General features: G+C 38.3%; 1 protein-coding gene across 3 annotated transcripts; it reads right to left on the minus strand.

Annotated features, from left to right (window-relative positions):
• Window positions 1-1,076: 1,076 nt before the first annotated feature.
• MARCHF7 (membrane associated ring-CH-type finger 7) lies at window positions 1,077-27,750 on the minus strand. Of its 3 annotated transcripts, XM_059820143.1 has the most exons (11): window positions 27,646-27,750; window positions 21,940-22,096; window positions 16,542-16,700; window positions 14,503-14,674; window positions 12,692-12,859; window positions 8,657-9,773; window positions 8,229-8,398; window positions 6,907-7,016; window positions 5,199-5,312; window positions 3,324-3,372; window positions 1,413-1,484 (listed from the first exon to the last, which is right to left on the minus strand). In XM_059820143.1, the coding sequence occupies exons 2-11, from the start codon at window positions 22,084-22,086 to the stop codon at window positions 1,459-1,461; spliced, it is 2,232 nt and encodes a 743-aa protein (XP_059676126.1). In that variant the 5' UTR covers window positions 22,087-22,096; window positions 27,646-27,750; the 3' UTR covers window positions 1,413-1,458. The 3 variants fall into 3 exon arrangements, with proteins under 3 accessions (XP_059676125.1, XP_059676127.1, XP_059676126.1); XM_059820142.1 differs by lacking the exon at window positions 3,324-3,372 and having other exon boundaries at window positions 1,077-1,484; XM_059820144.1 differs by lacking the exons at window positions 3,324-3,372; window positions 27,646-27,750 and having other exon boundaries at window positions 1,077-1,484; window positions 16,542-16,736; window positions 21,940-22,090.

The raw sequence follows: 27,750 nt of genomic DNA on the forward strand, positions 1-27,750 counted from the left end.
TGAATGTCTGAAAGAGAGCTGTATTTCAACTAATTGCTGGAATGATACTTCTGAGTCTCAGCACTGAATACCAATGCTGGTTACCAGAATAAGCATAGAAATGTGCAATTTCCTCAGCATTCCATTTTCTTTCAAGTCTTATAGATGACAGGCCACCTCATATAATGCTAGCAAAGTTAACATTTAAAAATCACGTGAGTTCATTTCAGCTGTTAAGGCACATCCTTTCTTCACACAAGTTAGTTTTACATACTGTAACAATAAACTAAACTCAAGGTATTTCAATGTACTGCACACTCTGCAGATACATTGTTACTGTAGTAATTAAAAACGCTAACATAAATATTTATAGCAAATACAATTCCAATACACGTATGACAATTTATTGTACCACCATTCATATAAAGCATTTCAATCCAAAATGGTCAGAAACAATCTTAAATATCTGCATAAGAATTTACAAACATTAGTAAAGATATACCACAGACTATAGCTTTCTAAGTTTTCAAGTGTAAGTTCTGGTAGATATCCATGTTTAAATAAAATGGACAATACCAGTAGAGATGGATACCTCTATCGTCTTTATTTATAAAGAAGTGACAACACTAGAAAACACATCGATAACCAGTGCTTTGAACAGTGAAGGTGGGATCTAAAAAAAGTCTGATTAAACTAAACAACCTTAGGTCTTTATCAAGTTGCATATCTGCCAGGAATGCTGAAATGCAAGAGTTTACACCTGCAATATTCCATAATGGAACAGCCACATAATATCAAATATAATCTCCAATTTCCAAACCGGTACATAAAAAAAGCCATCCCTAACACTAAGTATTAGAAGACCACTGCAAGTTCTTATTGCTTTTGAGTTAAATAATAATGTTCAAATATACCAAAACCCAAACCATCTCTACAGTATCTTGCTCATCCTCCTGTTCATTCATTAACACTGGAAGCAATCAGTTATTATATGATGCGGCAACAGAGGCATTTAAAAAACAAAATCTATTTAAGTATATGGAGATCCCCACCCTCCCTGCCCACCCTCACCCTGAAACCCACCACAACCACTTAGTGCCAGTAGAGGAGCAAAACTTGATAGACAAAACCAGAAGTCTGACTACAGTAAAAAGGAAACATAAAGGGAGATATAGCTTCCTTAAATACTCAAAATCTGATGTCCTCCAAAACAAAGCACATCATCCTCATCATTTAAAAAGGGAAGTTACTTTACGTGTATCTAATCCTCGCACATGCTGAGTAGTTCTCAAGTCCACTGAGTTCCAATGTGCAGCAGTTGATTTTGAATTCAACAATGCTTCAAAAACTACAGTAATATTCAATGCACTTTTTACTAAGGAGAGGAAGAAAACAAATGCATGTTGATGTTGTTCTTGCCAGTTCAGCATTTCTGCAGCAATTCCATTTGTCTCTTGCAGTATGAAAGTTCTAATAGCATCAGTCTTCAGAATCATCCTCAGAAGCTGTTGGAACAACACAGTACAATCAGAAGCCTTAACAAAGGTCTGTAAAATTAGAGCACTTTCAGATGACTAGTGGAAATAAAGGTAGTTTTATAATATTAAATAGCAGATTGTAATACCCACCCAAATCTTGTGTAAGTACATAGCTTAGCTTTTAAATGCATCTCATGTCTGAAAAATATAGTGTTTTTAAAATAAAACTCTACATTACAAAATGCAGTGGCCTCCTGCTGTTCTTCCTCAAAACAAAAGGAAGAAAACTTAATTACGCCAGAGATTCAACTTTTATGTAGTGTTTACAGTGGCTAATTCCAACAGTAGTCAGAGGAGAATATATTCAATCCATGACAGCAGCACCCAACACAAGGGAAAGAAATGACTCACAAAGTTAACAATTTGGATACTAATACACCTTGAAAGGTTCAGTAGTCTAAACAAACAGAAAGACTCTTAAAAAATCTTTTTTATATGTATGTTGCTTAATGCAATTAAATCAGGCCTACTTGGAAGCAGCTCCTCTCTCCACACCCACTCTTTCAGCATATGCAAAATGAACATAAAGCCCACATATGCATAGGATTTTGTTGTTGCAAGGTGAATTGAAAGACAAATACACATTTGTCATCTATAATAAAAGAGTCAGTACAAGCATCTACAATAGGTTTGTGAAGCGTTAGCTTGTCTGTACCAGGAATTTAATCTGTCCTCCTAAGCAAACTCTGCAGTCAAGGAAGTATTTACACTTGAGTAACTTGTTCCATCTCTGAACACCAAAAGAAGAAAGTTCTGTCTCCTCCCTTCTCCAGTTCTTAGAAAAGAAATGTAACTAAAGTAGCATCAGTAATAAATCTAGAACTCATTATTCCTCACCTGCAAGTTAGATAAAGCCCGCATCAAATACAGATTAAATTACTGTGTGTGAAATAGCACTCATTAATTTTTTACTCTAATAAGGATGCACTTAACTTAGGAATAAATTCTGAACTCAAGTCCACCTTTGTCTGCTCTGAATGCAGAAATAATTATCTGCTCCTTGAACTAAAATTTACACACACACACACACACCATTCCTTATCATACTCCAAATACATCCTATGCACTGAAAATTCTTATGTAAACTTTGAATGTTAACAGACATTTACATGCACACTAGAAAAAAGGTAGATCAACCACCCTTCTACTGCCTATTCATCATACCCAGAAATAATATTTAAGATTCAGGATACATTTACCAGAAGTCAGCATATAGTTTTGAATTTAAGCACACTGAAGAAGCCATTTGGTGAAAAGTAGGCTAGCCCTTTGCCGAAATTGGCAACTGTTAAATTTCATTCCTGAAGTGAATAGGTCTGATCAAGGAATATATACACCAACAAGTGTGTGTGGATAAAAATAAAGAAAGGGGAGAAGAGGGCAAAAAAGAAAGGAGGGAAGAGGAAATGGCAAGAGAAATATGGTAATTTAAGTGCAGTGAAACTCTAAATTTTTTTTTTCTACTAGGACTCACGTAAAAGGCTACAACCTGAAGGTCACCACCAATTCCTTAACTATATACTACCAGAATTACAATAACCAATCTGTACCAGTAAGGAATCTTGTTACCACTTGCAGCAAACACTTCTGTGGTCTAAGCAACTCCATGCTGTTGGGAAATTAATCATGGAGAATTAAAACCAGTTCTGCCTCAGAATAATTCTACTGATAATGGAAAAAGCACTGCTGGGTAAAGTAAATTTTTCAGTAATTAAGTTTGGTATTATGAATCTTGGCAAGGAGGATTGTACTCATTTACTGTGAGTTGATCTAATGGGAGGGGAGGGGAAGAGGGGAAGCACCTACTTTCAATATCTTCCATATGTGCCTGAAGAGTTCTTGCAAGGTTAATAAACTAGAAACAAGGCAGAGAGAAAGTAGTTTAAAAGTTGCAAAGTTATCTGCAGAAATTTGCAACAAGTTAGCAAAGTTTTCTTCACTTTTTCTTCACTTTTTATATCCCAAAGCTTCATCCCAGATGATGGTTATCCTAACCCATTTGCCCAACTTACAAAAATCAATGCAAAATGTAATATAAATCCCCACACATTAGACTTCAAATTGCTATTGCACTGTTATTTCAGCTTCCACTCTATGTGAAATGTTTCTGGTAGCAGTTAGTGGCATCATCTTCATGTTCTACAGTCTGTAAAACACATCAATTTTGAAAGCAGCACACATAAACAAGTGCCAGTTTTATGAAAACCGTTCCTAGAAATTGTAATGCAGAAAAACATAATCTGTAAGGACTGTTGGATCAATTTCATTTATTTCACTATCAATATGACAAAACCAAACCCTCTGACTGAATGAGGTTAATGAAAAATGCATAAATACACTTAAGATTTTAACTGTAAATAGAAAGTTCAAGAGCAGGATTACTATTAGGCAATGGTGGCAGTTTAATATTAGAAGTACGTGGTATCAAACCCCAAAGCCAAAATCCCTAAGAATACAAGTTCCTTAGGCAACTTTGAATGTCCGAGGCAAGTGCTTTTTCGTCAGTGACAACCTACATCACTGTTTCAGTGATAGTCCAGATGTTGAGACACAGCAAATAAAATGAAATAAGAATATAACACTACAGTTTCCATAGCTCAGGTGTATGCTCAGTATCAAACACACGTCGGTGCTCCCACTGGCTTAAAAAGCAGTGTCACACAAGTGTGTAATGCCGCCTCTGATGAAAATACCGTAAAAACATCTTATTTCTGCAATACATTCAAGCTAATAACCTGTACTGGATGCTGCCTACTATATGTCTCCACACTTGTAGCAGAGGAAACTGGACATTTCATTTGTGGATAACAGAATACAAGCTCTACATTACGTGTGCATAGAAGAGGACCACTGTTCTAATACATTAGAGCGCAGTCCTGTCTCTACCCCGAAGACCTAGTACCTGCTAGCAACCACTCCAATAAGCATTGGACAAGCTTAATATTGCCAATTGTTTGTATGTGATAATAATTTAAAAAAAAAAAATCAGCTTTTCAGGAGCTCAGTTGATGAAAAGCATGGATTCATTATCTAGTATGAAATAAACGTGTAGAATACAGGATTTCTGCATGAGTCACTATGCAGAAATAACTTTGTATGATGATCTCTTACTGGTAAAATGTGTACTTACTGCATTTCTAAGCCAAGTCATTTAAGTGACAAGAATCCAGTCAAATACAACTAATAAGAATTTTGACTAATGCCAGAAAATCATACTATAGCTAGTCAGTTTCAGAACGTAATATTCAAGTACATATTTAGGCACAATCCAGCAGACAAGCATTGCAAGGTCTAGACATTTGCAATGTAGACTGGCATAATGAGAAAAATTAATCAAACAAGATAGTCCAACATTCTCAACTACATGTTTAGTACAGAGGGAAGTTAATCTCTCAGTTTCGCATAAATTCACAATAATCATGACAACATACATGCAAAGCAATGAATTACCAAGAACCTTGACAAAAATGATTTTGGAACACAGTAACTGCAATAAAGTAGTACCTTCAGTTGCAAATCAAACATGGGGTTACTACATTGACAAACCCAGACCATTTTAGACCTAAATTTGTTAAATAAGCATGCTTCTTGGGTATCTAGCTCCTAGGTCACTCAAGGTAACAATCTAGTTCCAAGTTCTCTGTACGAGCAATTCCTGCCATAAAATCTCTGCATACTTACTCTGACACGTGTGCTGGCCTCACTTGCAGTTCCTAGCATATCAGAAAAGCGCTGCTCACATAAGTGTAACAACACTACAAGGTAGAGACCAGAGCTGATAAATTCATAGTCTGCCTTAAAGGAGATCAAAAGAAACATTCAGAATGTCAGTGATATGTCTGCATATATGATTCGAGAAGTAGAACATGAACTAAATTTTACTGGAAACATTATATATTTGATCTCTAGTTGTTCCAAGAGAATTAGGGAAATATAATACTAAAAAAATTTAGTTACTGAAAAGCTATTTATCCTTCTGGTTCTTCCCACCCACCCTGGATCTAACCTGTTATCCTTGAAGATAAACAGAAAGAGTTCTACAAATAACATGTCAGCATGATTAGTTCACAGGAAGGAATCTGAGAATCAGAGTATTATACCACTGGGGAAAAGAAAAACAACAAACTTTGCTGGTTTCTTTTCAGTGGTCCCAACACTTTACAGAAAGCAAAAATAAAGGGAAATATTATAAGAACTTTATGATGTTCTAAATATTTTGAGAAATTACTTTCCCTGCTAAGATAAAGAAAAACTTTCAAAATGCTACTGCCAAACATTTAAAGTCAATTCTTTAGGACAAAGTTTCAAAGCTCTTATGTCTATCAAAGTATGGTGACAGTAACCAACAATCAGTAGTGCTAAAACATAAGATGATGGCACTCTGGAGAAAGACTTTTCAGAGTCTGGCTCAAGTGACAGGCACTAGAATACTAGGGTAAGAGCTTACACTAAAAAGTAAGAAAATTAGAGGTTTTTTGGTGCCCAAAACTGGTGTCACTTTGTATTTTCTTTCAACTTCTGAGGTAGGCAATTTCATTAGTCTTTCTATATTCACAGAACACAACCCAGAGAATAAAGAAAACCCTCTGAATAAAGTTCATTAAAATAATGCCAGCTTTTTGTTATTTGTTCATTTTTAAATACTACACGATCCCGTAGTTCTAAGATAATGTATTTTATATAATAAAAGTAATACTAATGGGCCTGCAATTATTTACAGAATCATAAGGTTGGAAAAGATCTGTAAGATCATCAAGTCCAACCATCAACCCAACACCACCATGCCCACTAACTCATGTCCCACAGTGCCACATCTACATGTTTTTGAACGCCTCCAGTGATGGTGACTCCACCACCTCCCTGGGCAGCCTGTTCCAATGCTTAACCACTAAAGTCCTTTTAGGAAAGTACTTGAAGGAACAGCAGGAAGCTGTTATAAAAGAGGTTAGTTTCTACCTCTGTAATGAAACAAAAGAAGTTTTTAATGCTATGTTTAAAACAGCTGCTTAAGTGTGTTAAAAGAACAGCTAGAAGGAAAGACAGACAATTCATGACAATGTGAAATTCAATCTAATCATACTAGTACTCCCACTGCACCTATGTGGCAGAGACACTGGACTGCAAAGCTAGATGACAGATCTGCAACTAAGAAAAAGATAAGAGATATATTACACTTACTGAAAGCTCAACTATAGGAAGCACAGCATATAGGAAGCACAGCAGGAAGACAGAATTTGTCTGAATATTGAGGAGAAAAATATGTTCCATGTTGACATTACTTTATGGGCATAACAGTCCTTCTGAAAAGGAGACACATTTTCCTTCTCTAAAGAAGAAGGCCCTCCCAGCACTAAACCAACACTTACCAAATTAGGCAAAATATACTAACTTGTTCATTTGCATGTGCCCTATAGAGCTCATGAATGTCAAAGTCTTCCAGATTCAGATGCAACTTCTCCTTGCACAATTCGCATGTTGTTACAGCTTCTAAAGAAGAACCTGGTGGGGAAGGGCAAGGGGAAAGTCAGTGTCAAGTTGCAACAATAGGACACAATTATATCAGCATTACAAGCTGTAACTAATTCTTGGCTTTATTTTGCAGAGCAAGGTTAGAAGAAAAGAAAGCCTCCAGTATGAATATAGTGATTATCTGCTACTGTCAGAATTTGAATGCTATAGAATGTTTATTCCCTATCCAGCTCTCCATATTTTGCCTCATGTTCATTCTGGACACCATATGCCTCTCACTGAAAGTCTGGCATAAAATTACTGCTTGGGCTGTTTGAATTCTACAGTGCAATCCAAATATACAAATATAGTAATAAATATACTGGAATAGCTTAAAGTTATTGCCAGAGTAACACTTTGTCTTAAAGTACCAGGTTTAAAATGAGCTGCTCCGTAAGCAACAAGATGAACAAAGCAAATTTATGGTGGATTTATATCTTACATAGTCAAATACTTCAAATTAATTTCTCCTACAGGCTGAGGCTTCTAATACATCCCTACTCTGATGCAGGTCCTCTGATACTGAGTAAAAAAGTAAACGGATGCTAGCACCTTCTGTTGGTAAAAAGTATTCCATGATCTCCCTGTCTTCTACCAAGCCACCTACTTTTAAGCCTTAAAAATACTACACGTAACTTGGTTATAAACTGGTCAATCAATTTATTACAAAAACACTTGTACAGTGTGCAATTTCTGAAGTGTTTCTTAAAAAAAAATTCTATAGGCACCTTGAAGTAATTTTTTGAACAAGCAGTTTTAACTGCCTTGAATAGGAGTTAGTATCTTAAAAAACCCATATATTTATAGTCACAACAGAAAAACATTTTTCCTATCGCTCTGCTACAGTCAGCCTGGCTATAAAAGTCTTAAAAACAAGACCCACATGCATGAGGAAGGATGGGGAAGAAACTCACCCGAAGTGGCAGAGTAGCTCTAAAGCTACACTTCTGCAATGTTATATTTTGTCTAATATCTTAGTAGACAATCCCAAAAATGTCATTCTCTGAACGACAAATACAGTTCTTGCAACTACTCACATGAGAAGCTGCAGAGACACACAATAAGTCTGGAAGTGCCACACTGTTGTTTGTCCCCAACTGCTTGTTTTTCAAATACATACCTTAGTAATAGTAAGAGTAACCCTGCTGATAACCCTCCCAATGTAACTGGAAGAAGTCTACCTTGGTCTAGAGTCTGCTTTACCTGAATTAATCTTGGACTGCAGCCATTTTTTCATGCACTCCTGGTGAACATACCGCAGACTTCCAGTGCATTTGCATGGCTCTATTAAAAGGTTGTCAGAACTTGCAGAGGACATCTGACAGATTCTGCATAAGTCACCCTCTTCATCTTCAGAATCTTCTAAAAGCAGGCTGAATAGGAAGGAATATCAACAAACGCTGTGATGCATTTCATGTAAGACTTTTTATAATGACAATTCCATTCAAACTGTTATCAAACCTACGAGGATTAAACCAAGTTTCTCTAAAGACAAAAGTGAGAACACAGGTGACATAGGACCGAGCTGCCGCCTTCTCTGAAGCAAAGTTTCCTTTTAACATCATGGTTACAGAAAACCCTCTCATGTTGTCAGGTATGTTTTATTATCTCAAAAGAACATACTAATTTACCTCTCTTTAATTTTCTGGAGTCTTTCTGGATCTCTTGAAGGTGGTATTTTAGACTTGCCACTTTCTTGTCCATCAGACTGATTCCAGCCAGAGGGAATAATATCTACAGTTATCATAAGATTGTCAGACAGACTGCTTCCTAATGTTGGAGGCACTGCAAAGCGAAAGAGAGAACCAGGCAGAATTCCAGAACTTCTTCTACTGTGGGCTGAATCTGGTGAGGAGGCAGTAGCTGTAGGAATACCAGATACTGCAGGTGTTGGTGGTCTGCTAATAGAAGCCCGAGGAAGGCTATCTGATGCTTCAAGAGAGGTCTCCTCACCTGACTCTCTTCTTCTGAAGACATGTTGTGATCTAGCAGATGTATCAGAGGTGGAGATCCTTGCGGATTCATCTCTCCCTTCTCTTCTTCTTCTGGAAAAGAGAGGCGTACATCTGTTCCTCAAAGATGATGGTAACCAGGATCCCGTGCTCCGACTTTCAGAGTCTGGTCTGTAACTTTCCCCGTCTGAATCAGAGTTATGATTTTGTGAAACTCCTGATAAACCCCATCTTCGTCTAAGAAAACTAAATCCCTGAGACGCTTCAGATGTCTGAAGTCCTGGAACTTCCGGAGTTGCAGCTCCATTACTGCTCGACAGAGTAGAAGCTTGAATTCTTGGGACCACCGTTGACTCTTCAGAGCCTAATGATCTTGTATGCAATGAATCTTGGCTAGACCTTCGAGAGAAAAATGTAGATGACATGCTAGATGCTAAACGAGAGAGCAGCTGTCTGGTGGTGCGCCTCCCTTCGCTGTCAGCTGCAGGCTCATTCAATGACCTCTGAGAAGATAAAACCCTTTCAGAACCACTTGAGGAAGAAGTTTCATCTCTAATGGCAGTAAGAGAAAATGCTGGCTGCATGCTCCTCTGGGGAGATTCTAATTCATTTCTCCTTTGTCTTGAAGAATAGCTGGATCTTGAAGAGCTCATGTTAGAGTCTCTGTTGAAAAAAGATGGCTGATGATCAGAAGGCAACTGGCGGTTCATGGATGCATTCAGCCTCAAAGTGCTTAACGAGTTCTCTTTCGGTCTTGCTCCCTCTGCATAAGAAGAGGCAGGCCTGTCTTGAAGATCTGTTGCAGAAAAGCAGAGAAGAATACTATGACAAGATATGCTCTAATTATATTCCAGGTTGATAACTCTAAAGTGTAAATGCAAAAGTTCAGGATTTCTTAATCCTTATGCAAAATTCTTTCAAATTCGGCAGGCAGATTCCAGAGCAGTATTAAGTTTAAATTTACTTACCAGAATTCTAAAGCTAGACTGAAACCTAGACTGGTTTCAGTCTGCTCAATCCATTTGGAATCTAACACCCTCAAAATCTTCAGATTACCAAGGCGTGACTCGCTTTCTTACACGTGAATACGAAAATTCTGACCACCTGTCAGACCTTACGCAAGAACAGCATCTTAATTAAAAACTGCAAACTATATACAATACTATTTATAACTTAAAGGTCCATTCTGTCTGTAGACTGAGAAAGACAGGTAAATCAAAATTTCAGTAGTGTAGCAGACACCAGAGCACCCAAAACAAATGCGTGGATAAAGCCAAGTATATTCCCCATCTATTACAACAGGCTACCCTTACTCTTCTCATCACAAGAACATCAAAAGCCGCAGTTACAAATGCTACTTAAAGATAGCATAAAATTATTGACTTTGGATAACAGAAATTGAATAGTACCCTAAATTAGATGTGTATCTTACTATAATAATGTTTTAAACTGAGAACTCAAAAATAAAAAGAATACCCTAGAAATACTCTAATTCCACTGCTCCAGCCCAAAAGGGTTATCTAGCTATTGCTTTTATCAAAGAAATGAAACAACTAAGTTAGTTCACATGTTCTGCTATGCAACTGGTTTAAGCATGATCAGACTTAAACATACTGGATTAGTAATCTCACCTGCTCTCCAAATTACCTTGATTACCTATAGTCAATTAGATTACTATCACCACATTGTTGTGTCCTCCCCTACTTTCTAAGTGTACATTTGATCACCCAATGCTTCCCAGTGGCCTGCAGGTTGAGGGAGGCGATTCTGCTCCACTCTTGTGAGACCCCACCTGGACTACTGCATCCAGCTCTGGAGTCCTCAGTACAAGACAGACATGGACCTGGTAGAGCAGGTCCAGAGGAGGGCCACAACAATGATCAGAGGGATGGAACACCTCTCCTATGGGGAAAGGCTGAGACAGTTGGGGTTGATCAGCCTGGAGAACAGAAGGCTCTGGGGAGACCTTTTTGCAGGCTTCCAATACTTAAAGGGGGCTTGAAAGAAATATGGGGACGACTTTTTAGTGGGGTCTGTTGCAACAGGACAAGGGGTAATGGTTTTAAACTAAAAGAGGGTAGATTCAGACTAGGTATAAGGAAGAAATTTTTTTATGATGAGGGTGGTGAAACACTGGAACAGTTTGCCCAGAGAGGTTGTAGATGCCCCATCCCTGGAAACATTCAAGGTCAGGGGCTGTGAGCAACCTGACCTAGTGGAAGATGTCTCTGCTCATTGCAGGGGGGTTCGACTAGATGACCTTTAAAGGTCCCTTCCAACCCAAACCATTCTACGATTCTTATAAGCATATTTTCTGTAAATACTGTGTAAGTACCTCGACACACAGAAAAGAATTATACTGTAACTGAACTGCAGTTAACATTATGTGAAGCAGCTAACTAACAGAAGCTCAGCTCCTTCCTCAAATGGCTAGATTTGTGGGACATGGGGGAAAGAAGAGGAAGGAGGAAGCAGCTGAAGCCCACTAACCTCATAAGAAGGGAAACTTCTTCAATATTTTAACTACTTAGCAAGCATAGATAGACTAAGGTAGGAGGCAGAAGCTTTCGCTATGTATTCTGGAATTGAAACCTTTCATGTTTGTAGTTTTGGTGGTTGTTTTGTTTTGGGTGGGTTTGGTGGTTTTGTTTTGTTTTTGGTTTTGTTTTTTTTTTTTTTTTTAATAGGTTCTGCATTGCAATCACCATTTATTGTTGAAGCTGAGGTTTATCCATCTGGCAGATTCCAACTAAAGAAACATCTGCACAGTTGCCAAGCATCCACCATATGGTTTTGATTACATAGCAGGGAACACAGTTTGGAGTTATTTTTATAGCACTTAACAGTGGCACTACTGCTAGAAATGCAGCATGGACAGTACAAAGCGAGGCTGTCCACCCATCCATTTCTCCCATTAGGCTCTACCATGTAAACTCCAACTGTCCACTTTTTAAAAGAAATGTAGAGTATGATGACATTAAAACATATTCTTCTGAGAAGGCAACTCTGCAGGATGAAATCTGGAACTAGTTTTTATCTTTTCTGTTTATCTTCTATACTTGTAAAAATGGTAATTTTTTCTTTTAAATTTCTGCATTATAAAATACCACTAAGGCATCTGCAAAAAGTGGCAGATCAAGACTGATGACGAGCTCCCCCTGAGACAGCTCTGAAAGACCATAACACTCTGAATAGAAAGTGAAAATGACAGTCCGTAGTAGTTCTAGCAGTGACCATGGAACAAACCTCTCGCCTCATGTAAAGTATGTGTTAATTTTTAATTTTCAGTGGTCTAGCAGTTTTCCCTAATAAACACTCAAGAATCCAAATGGAAAGAGATAATACGATACGGGCACCTAAATGAAAAACCCTTACTGAGTCAAATTAACATTATTTTTTTCCCCATACCTAAATACAAAGAGATCTTAAGATGAACAAGAAAAGAGGCTTACTGACTATTCACACAGTTACAGTGGCAAACACTGATACCATTTTCTTATGACTGAATGCATCTACAAGGTCAACCATTCATGTATCTTTTGATGGTTTAGCCAACGCATGGCAAGTGGTCATCCAGCTTTATTTAAAAGGATGCCTTAAAATTAAATAGATCTTTTGGCTTTGTGTTTTGAAGACAATATTAAAAGAACATGTGAAGAAACTAACAGGCATGCAACCTATGGGTTTACAAGCTTTCAGCTGTACAATACATACATGTTGAAGATGAAAAGTCACTGTTTCTGTAGCTGTGATCCACCAGGTTATTAACAGACAGATCTGTTGTTCTTTCTAACTCTCTTCGCTCTCTCACCAGCTCAGTTCCAAGGGAGCCAAGCATCACTGATGAAGATCTAGGAATCCTACTGTACCTCCAAGAGGAATCTAGAAAGAAAAAGTAAATAAATCCCCTGGTTTTTTTAATCATTTAAAAATCCATTAAAACTGGTACTTATGCATGCATTCTGGTTATACCATATCAAGTGTGAGTTTTAACAATACCACTACGCTGATCAAGTGGCCAGCTGCCAACATGAAGCCAAGGGTAAGCAGCACTCTGCTGATGCTGGCACTTACTTAATCTTGCAGTGAGTTAGTTCTGAAAGCTAAACCGGAAAAAAGTAGTAATTACTTTTGTGACGAGTCAGACCCATTAACACTCATACAGGACAGGAGGAGGAAGAGAAATAGTATCTTGCTTTCTAATGGTAGCTAGTTATTAAATAGGCTTCACAATATGGCAAAACAGCAGCTTGAGACTTAGTAAACGCTGCTGTTCTAATGATGCTTCTTAAATGCTCCTAAAATTCATTTTCCAGAAAGATAGCTGAAGCTCAAATGCAGCTTAGACACAACTGTAAAACAATGACCAATACTGTTCTTGCTCATATTGCAGACTAAAACACTTCAGTTTAAAAAGGGATCTTGTTTTTTGCTAAGAGCTCCAACAACTAAATAGGGAACTGTAAATACTTCAGCTGTGAAAAAACCTCTTGTTCCAGAAAAGTGTTCTTCAATGGCTCTGAAAAAAATCCACCTTGATTTTGTTTTACTGCTAACTTATAAATCCAAATTTAAGCATTCATTGGTCAGCAGTGTGATGACCAACCAATCTAGAAATGGAAAGACAGACAGTCCTACACCATAATGAGAAAAGTTAATGGTGGTCATTTTATTAACAAAGAGTAAGAAAGCATCAACAATACTGGGTTTTGACGAAGAATTTATTAACTTTTATTCGGATGGCCGCGTGGTTCCATAAGGGGATATAAAAAGAATGTTGATCCATACTCACAAGGGCAATCTGAATGGATCTAATGGTCTGTTTCAAAATGTTCTAGAATTACTTTCAATACAAGTTCTTCACTGTTATTTCCTGATCTTTAGACTTTTGTTAGCATATTGCTTAACTCACATCTATCCAAGTATCACATACTTATTTACAGCTTTAATGAAAATCTCAGTTTTTCCTGAAAGAGCTCCTAGCGTAGAATGTTTATTTTTGCCTGGCCTACAGAATGAGTTTAGGCCTTGCTAAAAAAGAATGCTTTCTTGCCTGACCCCTAACAACATGGCTCTAACCAGCCATGACACTGTGCTTCTTGGAACACAGAGCTAAGTAAGGTAAAGATTTCCCTTCTGCTGTCCCTGGTGCATGTAGGTTTACCAGCACAATTTGATTCATTAAATAACAGCAGCTACATTCATTCTTTCCTTGCAGTGTCAACCAGTTAAGACATATTTGAGCCATGAAGTTCAGCTTTACTGCAAATGGAATAGGTCTGGATAATAGTTTTGAAATGACATGAGTACAACTGGGTTTTCAAAAGACCATGTTAACAGCGTTCTCAGTACTTTGGATACTGCTATCAGTGTGAACATACACTTCTATTAGGCGTAGGTTTTTAATATTTAAGAATAATGAAAGCATAATATTTCAAAGAAAGTCTTTTAAAACCTTGATAAAACCCGACCTTGCTATTTAAGACAATTTTCATGTAACTCAGCTCTAGTTATCAACCTCTCACCTGAAAAGGCAGTCAAGCCATTACTTCTCACAGAAGAGGTAGATGTACAAGATAGCTTAGGTCTCTTTGAATCACTATCTCGCTGCTGGCTATGCAGTCTTGAATATGCTCCCAGAGTTCTCTCAGACTCACCACAACACCCAGATGTAAAATGAGAGGAAGACGACGTAGGCTGAAATAACGTTAAAAAAAATTACAGACACAGTATTTCAGATGTACTTACACTGAATAAAAGCATACATAATGTAAGACTCAGAAAAGTAGTAAAGAATAACTTTAAGATGCAAAGCCTTTTTATTTAAAAATAATGTAGAATTTATGCTTGTGCTCTTGATCAGTATTCCCAGGTTTACTCAAGACAGTCCTACCAACAAAAGCCAGTTTCTATTACAACCAGCACTATTTTTCCTTTACAGATAGATGTGGCTTACAGGGGAAAAAGATATTCCTGACTTGTAAGGTGCTATAAACATGATCAAATATAGCTTTACAGATCTCAAAGGAAACATAATTTTGCTGTCCAGAAATGGCCAAAACTGGTAACTTCCATTATTTTATTTAATTGTTTAAGTAATCCAGCTTATTTTTCACCAACCTAAAACATACTTAACTAAGGAGTCAGCTCTAGCTTCTAGCAAACTGTTTAGCCCAGATATATTTTGATTACATTAAACTCAAGTGCAACTGAAACAGTTCAAAGAATGGGTACAAAACAATTTTTGCACTGTAGAGCACTGAAATAAGAGTTTTCAGAAACTAGAACTAAAAACAAAATAAAAAAAAAAATGGGATAGCCCATAAAGCTGTTAGTCTGGTTACTTGCAGCCAAGGCATTCACTCTCTATTTGAAATATTTGTATTTTATTTTTTGATACAAAAAACTTGAGCTCAATTAAAAAGGTCAGTTGAGCTGTTTGTCCTCCCAGAAAGTATCTACAACCAAGATCCTTTAAGAAGCAACCAAATTAGAGTAGATGTTATAGTTCTGTTTTATTTCTATTTTACTATGTTTTTTACTAGGCTTATGACACTATTTACTCTTTAAAACTAAGAAGTATCTAAGTACTTCTCTTACCCCATCATAAAAGACAGGTCGGAAGACACAGAAACTAACATCACAAACCAAGTACAAAGCCAGGTTAATTTCCCTCATGAATCATCTGTTTAACATATAACTTATCTTTTAATAATTTGCTATTTGGTAAGTGGAAGTTTCAGAGTGTCTTCTGCAATGTTCACTTGCATTAGAATTTAAGAGAAAAATGAACCCTAATGGGAAAAAAATGTATTATTTTGAAAACTCTACAGCACCAACTTAACTACACATGTAGGCCATTTACAACCACAGATTCCATTTGCATTTCAACTATATGTAGAGACACCTACCATGACTTCCCGGAAAGCCAGCATCTCCACACTCGTTTGTCCCTCCCCCCCACTTATCTCAAAGTGTCATCACCTTAAGAAAACAAACACCTATTTAAGATGCGAGCACTCTCAAGTACCCAAACATCTTTCCATTTGAAAGTGAGCAGAATTTTCACGTGTTCACTGTCTTCCTGCCAAGCATCTTCACAGTTTTCTGCTTTTCCCATCTTAATATTTCTACTGCAATTGAAAGTGTTTTATTGTCACTCTACAGTGCATAAGAATGTCAAAGAAGCAAACTATATTTTTGGAGTTGTGAAGGCACATCCTGGGGCCCAGTGGAGTCCCTATAGGACTACAACATGTACGAGATCCTCATCACCCCCTCCTTTTTTCTTTTTAAATGGATACTTGCAGAGCCACGCTCACTTCAAATTTATTTCTTAACTATTAGCAAAACTAATATACATTATTATTTTCATCCTCTGAATAATTTCTTAACACCGCTATCTTCCCTCCACCTTGACTTAGTAAGACGTACTTATGTAGAAACATTACAGTGAGACCCTGCTAGCAGCTTTTCAGATTGGGAAGGCTAAGGTAAAACCCTGATTTTTTTTTTTTCTTTTTTTTTTTCTTTTTTAAAAGTATTACATATGAACAATTCTCACCAATCTGCTCCTGCTTCCCAAAAATCTTCCAGAATGTGGATGATCAAGCGTCCCTGAGTAGCGAGTTGGAGAGGATGTTGTAAGCTTCCAAGGAGTTTCATGGGTGTCTCTTTCTCCAATTCCCCAGTCTCTACTGGAACTATTCAATACACTGGATTCCTGAAGAACAACATGCTTATCATATGCATCTTGTAACTCAAAATGAACTCCATATCTGATTTGAATGTTGAAAATACAGGGAAGTGGAAGTACTAACAAATCTGGAAACCTTTCATGAGAAACCTCAAGGGATACCCAAGAATAAATGAAAGAGGCTTAAGAGAACCACTGGCAAAAGGAAAGATTTTTTTAACTACTTTCTAGCAATTATCAGCGCCTATATCTGTCCTCTCATTTGACTGTGGACAATAAAAAGCTGAAGTGTGAGGCTTTTGAGGCATTACCCCAACTTAGGTACTCCAGCAACAGGGCAGAATTAAGGACCTCACTTTCAAGTGTTCGGTAAAAAAACCCCACATGCGTAGAAGAAGAGTCTCCATGACAGGAGAAGTGCCACAGCAAAAGTGGCTTTTTGGCCACTAAAGCAAGCCACCTGTCTTGTCCTGGTCATCAGTTTTAATACAGGAAAGAGTGGGTGCAAACAGGGGGGAAAGAAAAAGAAAAACCATGTTTTGGGCCTACCACCAGATAATTATTTTTATATAAGGAGCATGATCTGTCCTAGCAAAATAGATGGGACAACTATGTCATCAAGTTATTATCCCTTAAAAAAAAAAAAAAACAACCGCACACTACTGCAAATTACACGGTATCTTCTTCGAGTCTTAAACACTTCCCTTTTACCACTGCTTAAGTGTTTTACTTCTATGCAGTCTATTCTAATAATCCATCATTATGCTATTGGTAGGGAAGGCTTGCAAATTAGTCATTATTAATTCCAATTACATTTCATGCAAGCAGCAAAAAATACATTTCCATTTTTCACTACAAAATTGAAACTTTTGTGTCTCTAAGTTTCTTAGAAATCACTAACATTGAAGACCACCATAAAACAGTAAACAGCACTGGGTACAAAACCACTTTGGGCTTAAGAAATAAGGTAAACAGCTTTCGTAGTCGATTTCAGACACAGCACAAAGATATTGTATCCACAGTTTGATATGCATAACAAACTAAGACTGTTTGGCAAAACAGTCCTGCAAATAAACATTGTTTGCTCCATTACCTCAGAACAAAGTGCTCAAATTGTTTGAAGACTGATGTCTGCAGGGCAATGACTGTAACTGTTCTTTTTGTGTTTTCCAAGATACTCAGGAGGTCCAACCTCTACCTTGGCTACACAGGTAAGTTTCTAATAATGAAACTGGGAAGCGTTTGACATACAAATCTGTCTATATTTAAGAGAACCTAAGGGATGAGGTTCTACACGACTAGTTTCACTGAATTTCAATGAATAGATGATAATTAAGGAAAGACATTGCAATTTAATTTGTTCCACAGAATAATCGTTGAATTTAGTAATATTAACAGAAATCGAACTATTTCATTACAGCTAAGCAGAGTTTTAAGTGATTATTTGTCCATCCCCTTTCTATGAGCTATTAATACTACAACTACAGTAGTTTCTGCCACTATTTCTTAAAACTTTTAATATTAGGATTTAAAAAGCTGAAGAAATATTCATGCTCATCATTCTCACAAGCAAAATTAAACCTGAAAATAAAGTATCAGCCAGCAAGTTTTCTTATATTTCAAAGTCTCAGAAGGATTCATCAGGTTTCTAAATTATTTCATATATGGTTAATCTGCCCAGGGGCACTAGACTAAACAACTTTAAGCTCTCTTAAAACATTCTTAATATGAGCCATACCTGCAGACTTAATTGATCTAGAAATACTTGCCCTTCCTTTTTCTCCAGCTGTGAGATTCTGAAGATCTGAGAATTTCATCTTAAGTGTCTGGATCACCACAGTAAAGACCTTAATCCAAGAACAACACACTCACACCAGCACAACACCGAAAGCCAGTTCATGGAACTTCACCATCTACCATTCTAATGCCAACACAGCTTTTGGTAGCTGTGGCATCTCTGCACTGCGCTTATTTCTTTGACAAATGTCCCAAGGCCAAAATAAAAAGGAAAAAAGCAACATATTTGTATCAAAAAAGTGGCTTTAAGAGAAAGTAGATGATCAGGCTTGATGTCAGGAAAGCTCAACCTAATTGCTATATCTGAAATGAAAATAAAAAAAAAATCTCAGTTTGCTTTTTTCAGTTCAGCTTAAGACTATTTAAAGCATTACACAAGGTGTTCTATTTTTAGTGTCTATTTTCAGTAGCACAAAGATGTGATCGGGAAAATATTTGAAACAATTTTATACATTACACTTGACCCTACAACTCCATTTAAAAAAAACCCCAAAATTCCACTTCATTTCTCACAAAATGGTTAACAATGTTGTATCATAAAGCATAGAATTTTTTTCTCATACCATTACACTAATTTGATTTTTGTATTGTAAGTCACCTAGAAACAACGCTATGTCATATACATCAGATTAGTTTACAATTAACCTGCTTGTTATGCCTCCTCAGATGAGCAGAGGCTACTACTCAGACTGATCTCAAAAGTGTATGACCTACAAGAATTCATACCTATATAAAAAAAGGGAAGGGGAAGGAGAACAAACCCATCCGACAAAAAACTTTTTTTTTTAGCCCTAGTCAAAACCAATTACTCAAAGTTTGACTGCTCTGTCTCCAAAAGTTTTTGAGTTAAGCTATAATCAAGTACAGCCTCTAGTTACAGAAATATTAAAGAGCCAAGTCTCCAAGTTCTCTTTCCTCTATATATCCAAAGCACTACTGATAGCCATACATTTTTTCTTCTAAATGACAAATCTTTTCAATGATTTGGAACTGAAGCTGATACCGAAGACTTAAACAATTTAGTTAGCATACGAAGAACAGAGCCCTTTGTGCAAACTTTCTACAGATAAGAAGATATTGTGTCAGATGAACTAAAATATGCATTAGTTTTCCTGGAAAGGGGCTGGCTGTGGTGACTGGTTGTTTTGGGTTATGTTGATGTTGTTTCCCTTGAGATAAAGTATACTGAGATACAGCACCCTGAAGGAGCTTTTGGGTCTCCTGATAACTGATACACAACCTTGAGACTTGGTATTGTTTACATACCAAACAACAAAGTCAGTGAAACGCCCCAAATGGGTGTCCTAAGGCTGACCTGCCTCATTATAATGTGAAACCCACACCTCCTGGCTAGAAAAGCCCCCAACCCAAATAAGCCCCCTACTCTCTGGGCATGCCTAGTGAATTAAAAGAGAACTGTATCTTTAGGACGAAGTAAGAAAGATGCTAACCAATAGTTAGTTAAGGGGTGGGACCTGTAGGCTTAACTAACTTTGTTAACTGTTTAAATACCTGTCATGACTTCAACCGGGTGTGCATGCTAGGAGGAAAAATCCCCCATGCACCCAGCGCTGCGATAAACCGATGTCGGCTTTCTAAACTATCATTTGGTTTGGAGAGTTTTCTTGGTTATGATTTTCGGTAACAAAGCAGCTCTTAATATCTTAAGGTAGGCTTCTGAACTAATTAATAAAGCAAAAAGGCCTGCCCATTCCATTCCTATCTGACTGGACTTAATCTTATTAGGACTATTTGCTTCTTGCCCCAGCCACTTGTCATCTTAACCTGCAAGCAATAATGGTATTTGCTCCTACCAGCTCTGTAAGCACCAAAGGTCACTCAAGAGAGGGAGCTTCCCTATGCTTTTATCACTAAGCTCTAGTATTGTGTAACAAGCTCTCAGACTACCTTCTATGAATTGGAGTGGAAAGAAGGGATACAACATAACCTTCTATGCAACTGTTTTCCCCTCTGTTTCAACTGGAAAGTGTTGTAAAGATCATTCCTCAGATCAGAAGTACATTGCTCAACAGGAAACAGTCAAAAAATAATATGCAGTGAACATACTGCAGTTCATGTAACAAATGATATAATGTAAAGTACGTAACTCTCTTGTGTTATAATTTCATAACAGCGGTAACACATCTAACTTCACAGCGCCAGTTTAGCTCAAGACTCATCTTCTGATCAAAAGCTTTCAGTGCGATATGTAGACTGTGTGGGTCCATAAATCCCTACAAAAGAGTAAGACTATGCGATTTGGTTTTGCTGAGCAGACAGCCAGTGAAAAGTGTGTCGGAATCCAAAAAGCAAAAATGACTGAAGACTACCCTTGGACACTCCCTATAGCCTATATACTAATGAACACATGCATGCTAGATATGGCAAAATATAATGCATATAGGTGTAATTGTGCTAAAAATAATTAATGCTCTATTACTTGTAAAATTGTTTCTGGAAAAGGCATTATATAATACAATGTCCCAGATAGCTTGCCAGCAGGGACCAAACTCCTAAGCATTTTATCAAAAAATATGAACATTTAATCACAGAGTCAAGTTTCTGCAATTTCAAAGACCAAGATGGGCTTACATTTCTGGGCCCAAAACTGAGGTGAGAACTGCTGACAGGAACAGAAACAAAATAGTAAGAGAATTGAGCCAAACAACCACCTGTTGTTTCCAAGTGTCCAAAATAATTTACGAAGTAGTTTAATCTCTACTTCCCATAATACTCTTTCAAAGTGAAAGTAACGGCAGAGTGTGACTTCCCATTCTTGAGCATGGCTCCCCTCCCCCACAAATGCAATTTAGTCAGTGTAAAATGTTGGACGTGAAACAGCAAATGCCTTTACTCCAGTCCTGTCTATTGCACATAAACCTAGCTGTATTAACATACTGACATGGCAGCAGGATGTAAGCCTAAAGGTCCTCTTCTTCCCTTCACAAAATGCAAAGAAAGTAGGTGCTATAGAGCAGTACAGCCTACTGTCAACTCTTAGAACCGCAACGTACTCCTGTACTTTTTGCATCATCCACACATGCAGTGTAACACCCTATACACATCAAAATTCAAACAAAATCCTCACCTCCCCCCAACAGGAAACCCCATTTACCCAGGTTTAAGACTGCAGCGACTAGTGCCAAAAACAGATCCATAGTATGAGAATGCCCTTCAGTCATCGAACAGCTGATTTTTAAAGGTGCAGCTACAAACAAAAGCAGGTAAAGATGGCAAACCTAGAATCTACCAGTTCACAGTGCAGAATACGGTCATTGGCCTGGCTATTAAATCCTTGCATTTTAGAATTAATCTTAGGTTTTGTTCACAAATGCAAGGCCCTGGGTAGGACTTTTCCTTGTATTCCCCCCCCCCCTTTTTTTTTTGTCTGGGTTTTAGGGTTTTTCTTGGTGAAAAACAAAGACATTAAATTAACTTACACTTTACAGAAAAAGACAAAACACATTACCTGGTATCCAGATTCTAATCTCCGTGAAGATTCTCTTGCACTATATGCACCAGCTAAACTGTTTCCAGCCAATGTTCTAGATCCTAGTGAAGCGCTGGAAGCCTGAACAGATATCCTTCGAGGAATTCTTGAGGGTTTTGACTCCATTCTTTGTATCCTGTATAAGGACATACCGATTATTTTTTCTTTTAGAAGCAGGGACCTACATGCAAAACATGCACAAGTCATTCTGAGTGTATCATAAATATGACTCACACATACAAATATTTACAACGTGCTTTGTCTGACTGTGCATGAGTAAGACGGGGAAATGAGTTCATACCCTAGTTTTTATAACCTCTTCTTTACAGCTCCTCCCATTCCATGTTAGAAAACTAGAAACATAGCCCCTTTTGCTATTCTTATTATCGTATTACAATATATTCTTGCTATTATATTACAAGTGGAACTCCCTTAGGAACTCTGCAGCACTAGTATTAAGAGAAAACGAGCCAGGAGTCGGGGAAAGAGTCCTCAGATTTCCTAAATTCATACATTACTTTTTTGTTAATGAACTGCATCTCAACACTTGCAGAAACTACACTCCGACTTACTCTTCAGGGTCAAAGCCATGAAACTTCACCCTCCTGTGAGAAAAATACATTTACAATCTACCCGTCTCAAAGAAATATTTAACATCTCCAAAGACAACTCCCACGAAAATTAATGTATATAAAAGAGCACATGCTGTCTCACAGGTATGTATAAATTTACCTTTGAGTTGCTGAGTGTTTATTTGCTCTTTTGGTATTTCTAGGCATCTCAAAAGAAATGCTGGTGCCTTTTCTGATGAGAAGTGATCCTGTAGTCATTCATATCCTTGAAAGGATATCTTGACTTAACATTGCTCAAAATCTCCAGATAGCTAGCTAACTGGTTTGCTAACATTCCCAGACTCTTCCTCCTCAGAATGGTACAGACAGAATCAGACCACAAAAGGTAGCTCTTAAATGAAAAATTTAAGAGAACTGCAGTATCCTCAGTGGTGTGGGGAGAGTAGCGTGATAGCTAACAGCTCCAAAACAGATGGCAGAGAACTCCACTGGTACAAGGCGATTTGCAGAAGTGGTAGAATCTGTTTTATTTATTTATACTTTTACTTCTGGCCTTACCTTCTGAGAATGGGAATAAGGTATATCAGAAAAAAAATTATCCATCAGTAAAGCACATTTTTTTCCACACATCAGCTATGCTCATCAGCAACAGAGTCTGTGAAAAGCTGCTGCATCAATCCTGAGGTACCTCATGTCTGGCTGCAGTTTCAAGTTGGGTTCACATACTCAGGACTTCTAATCTTAGCTGAAAGTCATGCTGCATTACATATTCTACCTGGTAAAAGCTAGTTTGTACTGAACTCCATTGACCAAACAGTTAGACAGCTGAAGTTAATTTCCTTAACGGAAAGTTTTTTAACCACTGTTCTGGTGCATGTTCAGTTGTTAGCTTTACAACACAGGTCACAACATAAAGTAGCCTAAAAGCTTAATCTTGCAAGTAGAACCTCTTTTTTTTTAATTAAAAAAACCCCACAAACCTGTAACATAAAGCATTCCAAGCTTAAGTGAATACTTACATTCATGTACAAAAGAGCTACTGGGTTGTATTATGGAGAAGCACACCAGCTTTTAGACCATGCTTCCAACATTAGCAACCCATTCACTTTTGCCAGACGCCACTAGTTAAACAAGATCAGTTCAGGAATCTGAAATTCTCACCTGCCTAACTTTGGATTAGGAGGAACCTGAAACAATGAATTTGTTAAATTACCCAGATCACAGTTAAACCCATACATAAATATTAAGCAATTGTATTCAACTCTCAAAGTTGTAAATACAGCTGTATCGATAAGAATGCTCTAAGTGTTCCAAAGTACAGAAGGACACTGTCAATCGTGGAATTTTAAAAGAAACTCGGTAAGAACAAATCTAAAAATGTAAGCTACACCACTTCAAGTGGATTGTTTGTGCAATAAAATGTAACAATCATATTTATTCATATTTGTAACATCAGATAAGACACTGCAAGGAGGGTTAATTTAAGCTTTAAAGTAATTTGCCATAATATGCGCTGCAAGTCTAGTACTTGTCTGAAGCTGCAGCGAGTGCGAAGACGTAACTATTCAAGTTGCAAACTGTGAAGCTAAATCAATGTCACAGTAATATAGACTAGGGTGTATGCTGGACAGGACAGCTGTAGGTCTTGATGAGATCTGACATCCAAAGCACTGTTCATCTATGTTTTACCCTGATACAAAATATAAGGGACAGGCTCACAGAATAATGGATCCAACTCTGTATTATTAAGTACTTGACAAAAAGCGCCAGCATTATCACTTTCGTTATGGATAATTCTGCTTCTGGATCACTTTGCTTCAGATCGGTGTGGAACTAGATGAATTAAGTAACATAGACAGAAGTCAGACACAGACATATGTAGAATATGCAAAGGTTCTAGAAGAAGGGATGGAAGCTCCTGCTGGTAGAAATTAATGTCCAGATGAACAGCGGGAAGAGACAGAAGTGTAAGAAGTTATAAGAACTTCAAGACTAAATTAGAGATCATCTAATAGTAATAAAATTGCTTATGTACCATCCACAGAACAGACAAAATAAGAGCATTCAGATAGGAAAGGACAGGGTGGAAGACTGTGGACACCAGAGCCAACTATCTCTAGAAGCTGCAATGGAATCCAAGATTAGCAAATTGCTTCTACAAACATACATAAAAAGTCACAAGACTAATTTTCTCCTCCAGTGGTAACCCCAAGAGGATGATGTATTCAATCAGCTTAATCTTGTAAATTAGCACAGGTTGTGATTTCAACCTGAATATGTCAGGATGATACTATCTATACAGTATTTTCTTTGCCTAAGTAAAGAAATCTTGCAGAAACTATACACGAAAAACGTGTTAAAACAAGATAAAGGCAGCACATTAGAAAATGCAAAATTTAATTTGTCAGTTTATGCACACACATTATGATTAATTTCTTTAACACAGACGTACATTTTTTCTGCAGTCCTGGCCTCAGCCAGCAAAAGAGAAGGATCTGCTATAAAGATGAATCAGAGTTGTGTAAGAACAGGCATTTGACAAGAGGAACCCTTCCTTGTTTGATGCAGAGGTGGAAAGGTACTGAAATAAAGGCCTTATGGTCTAGGCAAAGAATTTCTGCTCGAGGAAACTGGATTTTACAACAAAGATTCGGCAACATGAAGCATGTCATTCAGATTAATCATTTTTTAAAAACCACTACAGAAGAGCTCTTCAATTTCTGGGCATCCATCATAAAATTTACTTGGAATTCAACCAGCAGCAATCATGAAAGCATGTATCTGCAACTGAAGTCAATGGAGCCATGACCTGAATATATTAGATAGAACTAGATACTCAGCATCTCAACTTTGGCAATCAACACTAGTAAGTAGTCTTCTGGGTTTTTTTTTTTTTTTTGTTGTTGTTGTTGTTTTTTTGGTCCAGAGTTCTTTGAAAACCATTTTAAGCACTGTACCTTGGCAACTTGAGAAGCAACCGTCTTCACAGTTGGCTTGAATACACACATAAAGCTCATACTGATCATGATAACACAACGAGGTGGTCAAGGTGAACATGCTAAGCAATCACAGAACACAGGACAGAGCGAGACAGTGGTCTCACAACAACAACAAAAAAATCATATTATTAAAGCCACAATAATACTTGCCTGCAAGGGGAATATCATGTTTTTATAGGATATTTCAGAATGAAAATGGTTCCCTTTTACAGTATCAGCATCTCAAGGGTTTTTTTGAATAAGCAGAAAGACACTCAAATTAAAACCTCGAACATTTTGTTTTCCCACACAGGAATTCAACAAATCCCAAGTGGTAATTAACATGCTGTAATGAGTTCTATAATGACAAAGTAGTCACCTCAATTTACACAGAAGGTAGTGAGGCCAAAAAATACTTAAGTGACTTCTCTGAGGAACAAATAATAATAATAAAAAAATCTAAGCTGTGTTGCAGTCTGAACTGATTTAAAAGCATGTTGTTGTCACAAAGGAAAGGAACACCTTACTCAAATAAGGCACCAGCTGTGTCCTTCATGGAGCAACCTCAACACACTATCCTGGCAAAACACACTTCTGGCTTCTCCATCATTTTGACACTACTCATGCTGATATCCAACAACAGAGAAATGACAAAGGGAAGAGCAGGGTGAGAAGCACTCTTCTCAAAGCAACATATTTCATCAGCTCCTGCCATGTTATGCAACTTAGCAATCAAAACCTCATGGAAAAATCTGGAAATAACTCTTGTGTCTCCTGGAATAAGGGATACACGTGATGCCTCTTCAAGACTTGGTAAGAAAACAAGTTCTGAAATCAAGCTTTACATTTAAAGTTGTACCTGGGAAACAGATGACCAACGTGTAACAGGAGGTGGAGTTGAACGGCCTGTTTTGAGTACACAGCTCAAATGTTCTGCCCTTCCTGATCGGCCATCCCTCCAACTAATTTATAAAATATCAACTAAACCTAACATAGCCATGGATAGAGATAACAAGAGATAAAAGATCCAAGAGGTCCTGTCAGGAAAGCGGTGTAATCTCAAAAGGCAGAAATAACACAAATAGCACATATTTCAAACAAAAACCTCTCACTCCACCTCTCTTCTGCCCTGACCCCCTCCACTGAGAAATGAGGGGCAATTTGAGGTACTCATGTCTACCAGTAAGGGAAGCCTTTACTAGCTTCCATGCCTTCTATTAACAGCTTAAAGCATTCTTGTACCCTCAATCAGAGAGAAGCACATGCTTCACTCCCAGCTCTTAAATTCAACTCTTCTACCTTGGAACTATGCGGTGACACTTGTACCAAAGTCTTGAGCTTTTACATCTACAGGTTTTTGTATGGTTTGATATATATCTGTTCATAAGGCTTTCCCCAAGCAACTTGTTATCACGTGTCTTTCTCAGTGTTTACTTACAATCATAGTTTTATGACAAACAAGATGGAGTTCAGGGACCATTCTCTCAGTCGGCACAATTCTTTGTTCGGGTATTTTCTCAACCTTCAATCAAGGAAGACTGACAAAAAAACTCAGCAGCCTCTCAGGAGTCCCACGAGCGAGAAAAATGTTCACAAATGCCGATCGTCTGCCTACGATGCAGCAGCTGGTGCCGTGACGCTGGCCTGCTCCCCTAGACTAGGGCCAGCAGGCTCTAGACAGCGGGCGCTCCGCAGAGCCGCTGAAGAAGGCGCCATACCCTCCTCCCCTGGCCTTAAGGGAGAGGCCCGGCCAGCACGGCCCAGGCCCCGGCCAGGAGCTCACGGCCGCACCCGTGCTACGCCCGCGCTCCAGCCCAACGCCGAACGGGGGCTCGCGCCAGGCTGAAGGGCAGCGCCGGCCGCTCTGCCCCGACCCCGCAGGGTAGAGGCTCCCCAGAGGGAGGAAAGGAACGGGGGGACAGAGGCTGTCACACAGCTCCGCTGCCAGAGAAGGCGCGGAGCCGCGCGGCCGTCAGAGGTGCCTGGCAGAGAAAAGGGCAGAGGAGCCAGGCGCCAGCCCCGAGACAAAATGGTTCCCCCCAGCCCTGGCGCGGAGCCGGCCCCGCACACAGGCGCGAGCTGGGCCGTGCAGGGACATCTTCCCCTCCTCGACCCCGTAAGCGGTCTGTACTCACTCTCACAGCGCAGACATCCAGGGGATGAGAATCCACCGGAGGGGCCAAGTCGGGCCGGGCCCACAGCCTGCCACGCCAGGCCCAGCCAGCTGCCTCTCCCTGCAA

Source organism: Gavia stellata, chromosome 8, assembly GCF_030936135.1.
Source record: "Gavia stellata isolate bGavSte3 chromosome 8, bGavSte3.hap2, whole genome shotgun sequence".
Classification (NCBI taxonomy): Eukaryota; Metazoa; Chordata; class Aves; order Gaviiformes; family Gaviidae; genus Gavia; species Gavia stellata.

Excerpts from the sequence above, each read along its gene's own strand:
- MARCHF7 (XM_059820144.1), bottom strand. The coding sequence starts at position 22,086 with ATGGAGTCAAAACCCTCAAGAATTCCTCGAAGGATATCTGTTCAGGCT. Across the intron at positions 14,675-16,541 it reads TGGGAAGCAGGAGCAGATTG|CCTACGTCGTCTTCCTCTCA; the intron begins GTGAGAATTGTT and ends ACGTTATTTCAG. Across the intron at positions 8,399-8,656 it reads CTCCAGAAAATTAAAGAGAG|CCTGCTTTTAGAAGATTCTG; the intron begins GTAAATTAGTAT and ends CTTCCTATTCAG.